At 42.8% G+C, this 13,773-nt stretch overlaps 1 protein-coding gene across 1 annotated transcript; it reads right to left on the bottom strand.

Moving 5' to 3' along the window:
- Positions 1-429: 429 nt before the first annotated feature.
- On the bottom strand, positions 430-13,372 carry LOC131943713 (uncharacterized). The gene is made up of 3 exons (XM_059303927.1): positions 13,172-13,372; positions 2,249-2,485; positions 430-1,343 (listed from the first exon to the last, which is right to left on the bottom strand). Exons 1-3 carry the CDS (start codon positions 13,311-13,313, stop codon positions 1,111-1,113), a joined length of 612 nt encoding a protein of 203 aa, XP_059159910.1. The 5' UTR covers positions 13,314-13,372; the 3' UTR covers positions 430-1,110.
- Positions 13,373-13,773: the final 401 nt, after the last annotated feature.

Genomic DNA, 13,773 nt, shown 5'->3' with positions numbered 1-13,773 from the left:
ACATGATGGCGTAGCTATTGAACCGTGATGACGCGTGTGGTGTGGTTGGATAGACATGCCTACTAATTCTGTCCAAATTTTAATTAATTCATAAAAAAATTAATTAGGCATCCAATTAAGTCAAATTTAATGTCACTATGCATTGTCTTCATGACTTGACCCACGTGCCAACTGTGAATTGTATCGGTCAAGTAGAAGTTTCCGAATTTTCACTCCGGCGTTTCGGTCTAGACAGACTGACGACAGAGGAAGTGATTTAAATAAAAGCTTGTAATTAACCGATTTGTACACAAAAAACCCAATTAGAACTATTTTAAAAAACTTTCTATTATTTTTGTTTTATTTTAAGTTCTTTAGTAAAGAATAAAATCATAATTTATTGTGACAAATATATAAAGATTTTAATGAAAGACATATTGCTTTAATTATATGAGCTTATATTGCAAATGTAGACAAAATATGAATGGGTTCTGATAAAATTTGTCATAATTAACATAATTGTTTAATTGACAACTTCTTTGAAGTAGAATATATATCTTGCAATGGTGAATCAATTTTTTGTTTATTCCAAAGATTAAAACCAGTTATGCACTCAGTATCATTAAAGTCATTAGCAGTATTTTATACAACCCATTCACTGTACCTAATTTTTATAATGTTCATGTATATAGCTGAAATTTGATTGCATTGTGTGATTTCAAATAGTGTATGCTGTGATGTCAAACAAAAAAAAACTTACTTAAAAAAAATACAAATATATTTTTAAATAATGTATTCTCTTTATTTTTATGTTTTTCAATGCAATATGAACTAATTCACATGAAACAATGGTCCTCCAAGAGTGTAACACATAGTAGTAATCAAAGACTAATTACATAAGATTCATTATTACAATTAGCTCCAACATTTAGTAGTTTTGAGTATTGTATGTTCAAAATGATACATACAAAACTTAATTTAGATATGTAAAGAAATATTAAGATTAATTTAATAATTTAATACTAATGTGACATTTGCTGAGTTATTTAAACACAATAGCAATTAAATTTATTGAGGTAAATACTTTTAAAAATCAGTTTACTCAGGTAATGTTGACAGGAGTCGGTCAATTTAATAAGGTAAGCCAAAGTTGCCCTTGTGACTTTTCAATGCCTGAGTCACCCAATCCAACTGGGAAATCATTTTCTCTGCGCTCCTAACCACGTTGTCGTTCAGAGGGATGCCATTTTCATCCAGTGCTTTATTCACCTCTGGTATGCAGAAAGTGTTGCCAATGCTTAAAGATCCCAGATCACCCAGGAGAGCTCGCAGCTGCATAGTTACTCTCATCCCACCAAAAACTCCTTAAAGGAAAAAAAAATTTTTAAAAGGGGAGATAAACATTTATATGTTGCTGATAATTTATAAAGGTAGTTTGAAGAAACATTTAAATAGTAACATTCATAAATTATTATTACGATTTTATGTAAATGCAGTAAGATAGCCAAATTGTCAACTGAAGTGTTTGCTTTAAGCACCTACTTAAAATAGTTAATATTTCTGTATAACCGACTTGGTTAACAAGCTACTAATACTATAATAAATTCATTCCAAAAAAAAAGTATATCATAAAGGAAATGGATAGGGATTATTCAGATTTTTACCACAGTTGGTAGATTAACAATGAATTATCGTATTAATAGAATTGCTTTTACAGTTAGTTAAAGTGAAAGGTGTCTGTTAAACAAATAGGTCAACTAGTGGAAAGTGAAAAATAGTTTGATGTCTAGACAACATATTTTCTCAAATGACTTTTACAAAGAAAAATAAAACAATGTTGCTTATTGAAACAAAATTATGTGGTTTTACAAGCTGGTATAAACTATTACATAATTTGTCTCATTTCATTTTTACAATGAAACTAATTCAGTTAACAGTAAATATCATAATTTGCCAATATCTTTCAAATTTAAATCATGAATAAAATTATATTTCACCGCAACATCTTACCCAAAGGGTGTTATTTAGACATGACACATAATCTTGCAGAGCCATAAAGTTAGGTTTTCACTACCCCAGCCCTTGCAATATTGTTTTTTTCTCTATAACTTACTTTAATTGATATACAAGGGAAAAAAAGTCTAGCTAAAATAATACAAGTGAAAAGAAAATTTACCCTACACCATATAAGGGAATTTTTTTTTTAACTAAGCTTTTGGTAATTAATACTGTGATATATTTCCTTAATTGATCCAACAAACTGTCTTACCCAAGGAATATGTCACAATCCCACAAGGCTTGCATGTAAACAAACTAGGGCTGAAGTGACAAAGCATGTTGGTGAGGGCTGGAGGAATGACCGAGTTGTACTCAGACGACAGCAGAACTATGGCATCGGACTCCTTAATTTTTGTCGCACATTCTTGCATCCATTGGGGTATCTTGGTGCTGTCCTCATAAAAGTGCATAGGTTTTTCAAGCACTGGAAATTTCAAGACTACAGGGTCTGGGGAATATTTTTTTTTTTTTAAATATGAAATCTTGTACAACAAAATCTATCTAAAAGTCATGACGATTAAATGAAGTGAAAACAACATGCTGGTGTTGTAGCGGTTACTACTCTGTATTGTAGGCAAGGCTATTGTAAACTGATTACATTTTCATACAGGCTAACTTAACTGACACTGCAGAGGCGTAGCGACCCTTCCCGGCGCCCGGGGACAAACTTTTCGATTTGCAACCCCCCCCCCCCCCCCCCTTAAGATTTCTAATTGCACCCTCCTCAAACTTTCGATTTGCACCCCCCCCCCCCTGAAGATTTCGATTTGCACCCCCCCCCCCCTCAAACTTTCAATTTATTTTTCCAACCCATTTTGGCGCCCCCTAAGATCGGCGCCCGGGGACATATGTCCCCCCCCCCCCCCCCCCCCCGCTACGCTACTGCTGACACTTGGTCTAAATAAAATCATAGAGTATCAATGCACACCTTTCCCAGGATTTAGAGCTATATTATAAATTTCATCAGCATCTTTTCAAGTTTGTGCCCAAGACACATGGGGCAGATGAAGTAGAGTTCATCTGTTTTAATAACCTCGGCATATGTAGGTATAGTGTAGACAGCACAATGCTTAGCTGCCTTGATTTCCAAAACGTTCGAATGGGTTAACTCAAGGATATCCTACACTAGACAAATCCATCATTTAAACTCGAGACTTTCATGTAAGTCGTAAGCTCTACTATTTGACCATGCCGCCCCTATAGTGAGATCAGTGTTTCTTCCAGACTTTTTTCTCCGGGGGGGGGGGCACTTCAAATTTTCGGGGGGGGGGGGGGCGGTAGACTTTCTTCGGGGGGGGGGCGGACACTGTTAAAAGTATATATTTTCTATATAAATTATATAAATTTCATTTCGTTCGGGGGGGGGGGGGGGGGGCGGTAAAAAAATTTCGGGGGCGCTTCTCCATCTCTGACATATTCACATCTTCAATAAAGTCAGACACGGCAGACACATCGTCAGGATAACATTTACCAGCCGCGTTAGCGCCTGGCTCCAGAAATTCGCTTCATTCCTGATGGCGATTTCCTGCTCTTCATCAAATCTCTGCCCAGCTTTCCAGCGCTGTCATCATGTTATTGGTAACGGCGAGGTCAAATGATAGATTACACGATTTCTTAAAGACCCAAGTTCGGCTACCTGGCCTAAAGCCCTGAGGGGTAAAGGTTCGAACCGGGCCAGACAGTTCGCCGATGATACAGTCCCATCACAAACTGAAGCAAAAGGAACTTTACTTCAGCCGACCACTGGATCATCAGGTCCGAAAAGGGTACTATTAGTATTACACACGGAAGGGACTGCCAGTGTCCAAGCGACTAGGGAAATAAATAAAAGCGGCCCCTTCCAAACTCCCATCCTGATGGCACACCGCCTTGAAGTGGTGGGATGGCTTGTGTACCCCAGCGACCCCCAGAGCTATGCCGGCGGGAGCCTAGTGCTCCTGGCAGGTCTAACCAAGTCGGACAGATCTGCGCGGGTAGGGGCCAGACCAAACGTTGTGCCCTGGCCCTGCGGGTAGGGGCCAGACTTGTGCCCTGGTCCTGTGGGTAGGGGCCAGACTTGCGCCCTGGTCCTGTGGGTAGGGGCCAGACTTGTGCCCTGGTCCTGTGGGTAGGGGCCAGACTTGTGCCCTGGCCCTGCGGGTAGGGGCCAGACTTGTGCCCTGGTCCTGTGGGTAGGGGCCAGACTTGTGCTCTGGTCCTGTGGGTAGGGGCCAGACTTGTGCCCTGGTCCTGTGGGTAGGGGCCAGACTTGTGCCCTGGTCCTGTGGGTAGGGGCCAGACTTGTGTCCTGGTCCTGTGGGTAGGGGCCAGACTTGTGCCCTGGTCCTGTGGGTAGGGGCCAGACTTGTGCCCTGGTCCTGTGGGTAGGGGCCAGACCAAACGTTGTGTCCTGGTCCTGTGGGTAGGGGCCAGACTTGTGCCCTGGTCCTGTGGGTAGGGGCCAGACTTGTGCCCTGGTCCTGTGGGTAGGGGCCAGACTTGTGTCCTGGTCCTGTGGGTAGGGGCCAGACTTGTGCCCTGGTCCTGTGGGTAGGGGCCAGACTTGTGCCCTGGTCCTGTGGGTAGGGGCCAGACCAAACGTTGTGCCCTGGTCCTGTGGGTAGGGGCCAGACTTGTGCCCTGGTCCTGTGGGTAGGGGCCAGACTTGTGCCCTGGTCCTGTGGGTAGGGGCCAGACTTGTGCCCTGGTCCTGTGGGTAGGGGCCAGACCAAACGTTGTGTCCTGGTCCTGTGGGTAGGGGCCAGACTTGTGCCCTGGTCCTGTGGGTAGGGGCCAGACTTGTGCCCTGGTCCTGTGGGTAGGGGCCAGACTTGCGCCCTGGTCCTGTGGGTAGGGGCCAGACTTGCGTCCTGGTCCTGTGGGTAGGGGCCAGACTTGTGCCCTGGTCCTGTGGGTAGGGGCCAGACTTGTGCCCTGGTCCTGTGGGTAGGGGCCAGACTTGTGTCCTGGTCCTGTGGGTAGGGGCCAGACTTGTGCCCTAGTCCTGTGGGTAGGGGCCAGACTTGTGTCCTGGTCCTGTGGGTAGGGGCCAGACTTGTGCCCTGGTCCTGTGGGTAGGGGCCAGACCAAACGTTGTGTCCTGGTCCTGTGGGTAGGGGCCAGACTTGTGCCCTGGTCCTGTGGGTAGGGGCCAGACTTGTGTCCTGGTCCTGTGGGTAGGGGCCAGACTTGTGTCCTGGTCCTGTGGGTAGGGGCCAGACTTGTGCCCTGGTCCTGTGGGTAGGGGCCAGACTTGTGCCCTGGTCCTGTGGGTAGGGGCCAGACTTGTGTCCTGGTCCTGTGGGTAGGGGCCAGACTTGTGCCCTAGTCCTGTGGGTAGGGGCCAGACTTGTGCCCTAGTCCTGTGGGTAGGGGCCAGACTTGTGCCCTGGTCCTGTGGGTAGGGGCCAGACCAAACGTTGTGTCCTGGTCCTGTGGGTAGGGGCCAGACTTGTGCCCTGGTCCTGTGGGTAGGGGCCAGACTTGTGCCCTGGTCCTGTGGGTAGGGGCCAGACTTGTGTCCTGGTCCTGTGGGTAGGGGCCAGACCAAACGTTGTGTCCTGGTCCTGTGGGTAGGGGCCAGACTTGTGCCCTGGTCCTGTGGGTAGGGGCCAGACTTGTGTCCTGGTCCTGTGGGTAGGGGCCAGACTTGTGTCCTGGTCCTGTGGGTAGGGGCCAGACTTGTGTCCTGGTCCTGTGGGTAGGGGCCAGACTTGTGTCCTGGTCCTGTGGGTAGGGGCCAGACTTGTGCCCTGGTCCTGTGGGTAGGGGCCAGACTTGTGCCCTGGTCCTGTGGGTAGGGGCCAGACTTGTGTCCTGGTCCTGTGGGTAGGGGCCAGACTTGTGTCCTGGTCCTGTGGGTAGGGGCCAGACTTGTGTCCTGGTCCTGTGGGTAGGGGCCAGACTTGTGCCCTGGTCCTGTGGGTAGGGGCCAGACTTGTGTCCTGGTCCTGTGGGTAGGGGCCAGACTTGTGCCCTGGCCCTGCGGGTAGGGGCCAGACTTGTGCCCTGGTCCTGTGGGTAGGGGCCAGACTTGTGCCCTGGTCCTGTGGGTAGGGGCCAGACTTGTGTCCTGGTCCTGTGGGTAGGGGCCAGACTTGTGTCCTGGTCCTGTGGGTAGGGGCCAGACTTGTGTCCTGGTCCTGTGGGTAGGGGCCAGACTTGTGCCCTGGTCCTGTGGGTAGGGGCCAGACGTGTGCCCTGGTCCTGTGGGTAGGGGCCAGACTTGTGTCCTGGTCCTGTGGGTAGGGGCCAGACTTGTGTCCTGGTCCTGTGGGTAGGGGCCAGACTTGTGTCCTGGTCCTGTGGGTAGGGGCCAGACTTGTGCCCTGGTCCTGTGGGTAGGGGCCAGACTTGTGTCCTGGTCCTGTGGGTAGGGGCCAGACTTGTGCCCTGGTCCTGTGGGTAGGGGCCAGACTTGTGCCCTGGTCCTGCGGGTAGGGGCCAGACTTGTGCCCTGGTCCTGTGGGTAGGGGCCAGACTTGTGCCCTGGTCCTGTGGGTAGGGGCCAGACTTGTGTCCTGGTCCTGTGGGTAGGGGCCAGACCAAACGTTGTGTCCTGGTCCTGTGGGTAGGGGCCAGACTTGTGCCCTGGTCCTGTGGGTAGGGGCCAGACCAAACGTTGTGTCCTGGTCCTGTGGGTAGGGGCCAGACTTGTGCCCTGGTCCTGTGGGTAGGTGCCAGACCAAACGTTGTGCCCTGGTCCTCCAGGTTGGGGGTTGTGCGATGGGTTAACTACTCGCCCACATAAGGCAAAGTATAGTTACGGAAACCGAAACCAAATCTGACCAGTCCTCGGTAGAACCAGAGCTCCACTTAGGAGAAGTATGACGCAAGGCTGCCAAATCCGCAAGGAATAGCAGTAATAGCAGTTTATAGCAGAGGACCAGACGAAATGAAAGGATATGGAGGCAAAGAGAACTAAGTCAAAAGTAAGTAAAGACTTCTCAACTTAAAGTTTCATAGTGCATTTTTTGCATTCAAGCCTGTGGACCGATGACTACAAAGTTCCGGGTCACTTTACAAATTGCAATATATCAAAATAACATAGTGTGCCAAACGAAATTAATATTTTTTAATAGCTTTTTTTAAAATAATAATATTACATTTTCACACATCATTGGTAAATGGGTCATCTGTAGCAGAGGCGTCGCAAGGAAGGGCGGGTGGTGCGGACCCCATCAAGAGGCACCATTTATGGGGGTGACACCAAGGCAAAAAATTTCAACATTTACAGATAAAAATTATTTTTGCATGTTAAATTAATGATTAATTAAAGTTAGTCTTCTAAGTACACATTGACAATCTCGACATGGGGGAGGGTGGCCCATGACGTAAATGTGCTAGCTATAGAGAAAACAAAGGTGCATTCAGCTGTATTAATAACCGACTATAGATAAACATCGTTACATTTACGTGAGTACAAATTAAAGCTATCACCCGGGTGGGGGTAGGGGGGAGGGGAATTACACTACCTGCCAAACTTACACAGATAAAAAAAAGTTGTGTTGAATATTTTTAATATCCGAGAAGTCAACCAATGACCGGTAAGGGTAATACCAAATCTAATAATTTACTATGAAAACGATGCTTTTTTTTCACTTGAGATTATAGTTGAATTATATAATTACGTGACCCAAATTGCGACCATTAAGAGAAATAGGAAGGGGCGGGGGTAACTCCAATCACAACTTTCACAGACAACCAATGTAATAATCAGAACGAAAAAAGGTAAAGAGTTCTTAGCGGATTCAAACGTTGGGCAAATCTCCATCGTCACCATAGAGCTCACTTTCCTATACATTACAAATAGAGGTTCAGCCCAAAAGTGCGTAGCTTTACTAATTTTAAATACATCAAGAAAGGAACGATATAAAAAACACATATCCCCATGCGTGCACACATACATCTACGTGTATATGGCATGTATTTAAATTGTAGGCCTATGTAGGCTAACACACACACACATATATATATATATATATATATATATATATATATATATATATATATATATATATATATATATATATATATATCCTAATATATAAAAGACCATGTGCGCACTTCTCTCTCTCTCTTTCTCTCTCTCTCTCTCTCTGTCCGCAAAATATTTTCGCAGGATATCACATCAGAATCTCCAGCGATCTATGGAGAACTTGATACGGACTTTAGTAGAAAATAATATGGTAGATGTTTTAAATGTATAAACAATATTTTATTTAAAGAAGAAAAATAAAAAATAAAGGCATATTCGAATGTAGAAAAACAGTTTTAATTATGCAACAGGTAAAGTGTTTATAGTTGGGACAAGAACGCCGGAATCGATGACGTCACATGTTTGAAGTACGGAAAGTACACAAAACCAATGGCGTCATCTTCCAATTTTAGAATACGAAGAAATGAACTATTTCATTAAAATTTGATTTAGATCTATAGATTTACTTATCGAGACGTAATTTATGAAATTTATACAATTTCCTCGGCCAAAACTAATACAAATTACTTTAAAAAACAACATAACTACAATTGAAAAGCCGGGTTTTTAACTGAGTCATTTCAGTCTTTTAATCAATGTGTGCATTTAATATGGTGTTGTGTTGACTAATTATGTATATGATTTGGTTTTATTTTTTCTAATAGGTATTAGTAGTCTATGTTATTTTAAATATGTCCGACTTTTAGCTATCTATATATATAATTCTCTTCTGGGAGACGTTAGAAAACAAGCTGCAAGCGCGCCTTGCAGTCCCCTCTCTTCCTCTCTATTGCTACCGCCCCCCCCCCCCCCCTCTCACATGGTCTGGTGAGCTGTGGTTCACGCTAAATGTTTACAAACCGTAGAGCCGGGTTTAGTGACGGCTATTAAGGGCAGATACTTTAGTTTGAAACGATTTTAAACTAAGGGGAGGTAACTAAGAGGAGGCTGCTTTCACGAGGGGGTGGGGCAGGGGTTGGGGGAAAAGAGGGTTTTAGTGTTTTAAAGCAAATATTTTCAGTGGCAGCATTGGTACTGTCGAATTCACAAATTATGAATTACTGAAAAGTTTAAAAAACAACTAAATAGCGGCGTATGATACGCCGCGGGTGGGCTCGTTTAGTTATATCTTTGCTTTGTCAATAATATCATTAAACATTGCGTTTTGACCAATAACTATTTTATAAAACACTCTTCTAAAAAATGTATACCATATATATAAAAAAAATAGACCGATAATTCTCGTGTAACGGGTACCAAAGGCTAGTGTATATATAAACATATATATATATATATATATATATATATATACAGTGGCGGAACTAGAAAAAAAAGGCCCCCCCGCAGAATTTTTTTTGGGGGCCCCTATATATATATATATATATATATATATATATATATATATATATATATATATATATATATATATATATATATATATATATATATATATATATATATATATATATATATATATATATATATATATATATATATATATATAAAGTTTTCGAAGTGAGAAACACCGACTCTCTAAATCTAGCCCGACACACTAAACTGACGATGATTTATTAAGAGGCTTTTATCAAAACGTTAACAACCGTGTATTTTTTAGACGTGTGCCCTGTTTACCAGAAGTTGAATTAAATATTAACAATTTCGGCAGTTCATTTCTACCAACTAGACACGCCAAGGCATGCTGTAAGTCCCTCGGCGACGGCCCAGGTGTCAGGGGAGTCACGGGGCTTTTGGGAGCTACCGGTTACATTCAGAGTTTCTTTCAGGCATCTCTTGGGGGGGCGAAGCCCCCCCGAAAATTTTTTTACCACCCCCTCCCCCCCGAACGAAATGAAATGTCTATACTTTATATAGAAAATATATACTTTTAACAGCGTCCGCCCCCCCCCCGAAGAAAGTCTACCGCCCCCCCCCCCCCATCCGAAAATTTCAAGTGCCCCCCCGGAGAAAAAAGTCTGGAAGAAACACTGGTTACATTACTGCACAGGGGATGGGCGCGACATATTGTTTCTTCCGGCAGTCTGGAAGAAACATTGGTGCAACACTTGATTAGATTTAATCAGCGAGTGTAGTAGCGAGACTTATTCCTAGTGTTGTCGGAACTTTTAAACGACTGGATGTGGGAGCCAACCTGCTCATATGTGATGCGCTCAGGATGACACTGTCGCCGGTGATTTCAAGTAGTAACCTCATCCGCTTATGCAAGATCTAGGGGCGCTAAATCACATATTTCCGTTGGGCGTCCCCACTCCAATATGTAAACAAATGTTAGCCTATGACAGAAACCTTTGCGTGGCTGTCAGAGTTTCTTCCAGGCATCTCTTCGGGGAGAGGGGGGGGGGCGACGCCCCCCCCCCCCCCGAAATTTTTTTACCGCCCCTCCGAACGAAATGAAATTTATATAATTTATATAGAAAATATATACTTTTAACAGTGTCCGCCCCCCCCCCCGAAGAAAGTTTACCGCCCCCCCCCGAAGATTTCAAGTGCCCCCCCCCCCCCCCGGAGAAAAAAGTCTGGAAGAAACACTGGTGGCTGTCCTCAACAGCTTCCAAAGTTTTCATGGCGATTGGGTAAATGATGCTGTAATGCAAAATAGACAGAAACGTGTTTTTCACATGTACAACTGTATGTGGCCAGCTCACGCGTCGGATAACTTTCTGATTTAGGGGGGGGGGGGGAATCCACAAATGACGTCACATATTTTAACGACTAACAAAAAGCCAGACCCTCACACACACCCCCCCCCCACCTCAATAACGTCATTGATAAATAGTAATTGACTATTAATTATATAATAATGTTCGATTAATTCTAAACGTTCTAATTAATTTCTAAATAATTATATAAAAAATAATCTTACCTTCCCTGTTTTGTGAATTAGATGTGCCTAATACTAATAGTATGCAAATAAATCAATATCTGTTGACTAGTGCTGTCTAGTGTCTGACAAAATGTGCTGAAGTGGTGAATCGTACGGTTAGGAAGTAGTTCATAAACGATACATTTATCTCCTCGATACTTGTGAGGTTGAGAAAGAGGGATGGGATAAGGGTCGGCTCGGGAAAAAAACTTGAAAGAGACGACAAAACGCCTTGATCTAAGTACGTCAGCATCGCCCATTGTAAAACTTACTCAGGGGAGATAATTCCAAGTATAGGCCTTAAAAGTTTACTATGATATTTCTTGTAAAAGTAAAAAAAAAACCAGTAAACGTATATAAAAACAAAGTTTCTAGTATTATATTCTTTTTTATTATTTGTAGGATACAAGATAGTACAGAATACAAATTCAACCACTATCACTAACACATATTAACATTGAAAAATGTTAAATGGATTTCGGCGGGTCCCAAACTAATGCCGAAACGAAGAACCGCGCATCATGAAAGCCACTTCATGTGTAGCGGCTTCTCGTGCTATGGTCTTTGTTGTTTTTTTAAAAAGAATTTTGCCGGCGACAGCGTGGGGAAATAGAACTCGGCCTTGACGATGGTTAAAAAATACAACTATAAATAAAAAAAAATTTGATCCCCATCCCCTGCCCCATCCGCCACAGTACACTTTGGAGGATCGGTCAAACAGCTACGTGTCCTCTATTTAGCTATCAAAGGGGGGCAACGAGTCAAATGTGTCATTCAAATTTGAAGCGTTGCCTATATTTTACACTGTATTTTGTGTAATGGATTTTATTTTTTTTTGCTGAAGAGCGTGGTATAGTGACTGTAAAATAAAGATAATCGTACCGCAGCTACAGTGTTTTTCTTTTACAAACTAAATATCAAGGCAAAAATGCACGAAAATTAAATTCAAAATTTAAAAAAATACTAATTATGGTCAGCAGTGGGCCCCTAAACGGCCTGCCCCCCCCCCCACCCGCATTGCGGGGTCTGGGGGCACTGTAGTTCCGCCCCTGTATAGATCTTTTGGTTGTTTTTAGGCTTAAAAGCTAGATCATTGTATCCTAAAAATATTTAACTTTAATGTATTTAGTGTTAATAACTAATTTTCCATTAACACGTTTACTAATTATAAAACGATTAATAATATAAAGACGAGTCTTACCTTCTTGTTGTGTGAATTAGATTCGTCAACGAAATACTTCATCAGGTAAATGAACAACTAACGACTAGTGTCTTTAACAAAATGTGCAGAAGTGGTCAGTTTACAGTTCAGTAGTTCATAAACGGTTCGTTAATCTATGCATTACATCTTATTGTAAGAGTAAGGGTGTGGTGAGGGGTAGAGGTTAGGGGGATGGGGGGAGGGTAGAGAGTTGGGAAGGTTCAAGGGAAGGGGACAAGAAAACGCCGATGAACATCTACATCAATAGTGCCGACTTTTTCCGGTCGTCTAGAAGACCAGGATAGTCGCCGCAACATTTCCCCAGCCCGATTTTCAAAGCTTTTTTGTTCTCCTAATCGACACCACTAAAAAAGAACGGTAGGCTGCGTCTTTGAAGTTGTCTATATGTCTGGCGGTCTCTCGAGCAATAGTCTGTGCATTTTTCTCATAGACGTTTGCCGACTACCGTGTTTGTTTGTAACTGTAGAAGAAAGATAACTCGACATCCACCTAATTTTTTTTATTTAAATTTAATTTTTTTTTTTTAATAATTTAGCCAGGATTTTTGGGCCCCCCAATCGGTCTGGGCCCCCCCGCATTGCGGGGTCTGGCGGCACTGTAGTTCCGCCCCTGTATATATATATATATATATATATATATATATATATATATATATATATATATATATATATATATATATATTTATATATATATATATATATATTTATATATATATTTATATATATATATATATATATATATATATATATATATATATATATATATATATATATATATATATATATATATGGGGTGACACTCGACCTAGCGACGCTACTGGTTTGTAGCCTACACCATAATATAAATGGGTAGATAAACATTGAACTAATTGAGAAGCAATCTTAATTTGTATTATAACCCCAACTAAATCTAGAATCTAGAGTTTGCAATCAACTTTTGGTACAAGTGTCGTAGTCTAGTTTTTATTTCGCTTGGTTACGACCTAGACCTAGATCTATGTCCTTCATGTAAAAGAAAAAAAAACCTAGCTATTGTATAACAGTTAAATTAAAATTATAAATATAATTTTACACACCAAATAATTCCACAGCGTAGTTCCTTTTCTCAAACTGCTCTGTAACAAACTTTGCCACCCTAGTGCACATCCGTCCTTCTCTTGTAGAACCAAGAAACACAACTACTCGCATTCTCTTTCGATCTGCCGATGAGAGGGCCATTTTGTTCAAGTAATTATTACTCTGTCATCACCCCAAGTACTGAATAAACATGGCCTGCAGACCGCTTTTATACTACCGCACGCCATTGCAAGACTTGTTGCCGCTCTGTTAACTTTTAGTGCACAACCTAATTACCTAGTGTTACGGAGCCTATAGACTATAGACTGCCTGCTACATACGAAGTAATAAAACCGGTTTATGAACTAAAGCAACTTTTGTGACCTCGCGAAAATATAAATATAGAATCTAGTGGCCGATCTACGTCCAATGTTTCTTCCAGACTTTTTTCTCCGGGGGGGGGGGGGGGGGGGCACTTGAAATTTTCGCGGGGGGGGGGGGGGGGCGGTAGACTTTCTTCGGGAGGGCGGACACTGTTAAAAGTATATATTTTCTATATAAAATATATAAATTTCATTTCGTTCGGGGGGGGGGTGTTACAAAGAGATGCCTGGAAGAAACT

The sequence above is a fragment of the Physella acuta genome, unplaced genomic scaffold, assembly GCF_028476545.2.
Source record: "Physella acuta isolate Inbredline_101_S28 unplaced genomic scaffold, ASM2847654v3 ptg000465l, whole genome shotgun sequence".
NCBI classification, from domain to species: domain Eukaryota; kingdom Metazoa; phylum Mollusca; class Gastropoda; family Physidae; genus Physella; species Physella acuta.
Note: the sequence above shows the minus strand (reverse complement) of the source record. Positions and strands in the feature narration are given on the sequence as shown.

Coding starts and splice junctions, on each gene's coding strand:
- LOC131943713 (XM_059303927.1), bottom strand. CDS start 13,313: ATGGCCCTCTCATCGGCAGATCGAAAGAGAATGCGAGTAGTTGTGTTT. Junction 2,486..13,171: donor CTACGCTGTGGAATTATTTG/GTGTGTAAAATT, acceptor AATATTCCCCAG/ACCCTGTAGTCTTGAAATTT. Junction 1,344..2,248: donor GATTGTGACATATTCCTTGG/GTAAGACAGTTT, acceptor TTTTCCTTTAAG/GAGTTTTTGGTGGGATGAGA.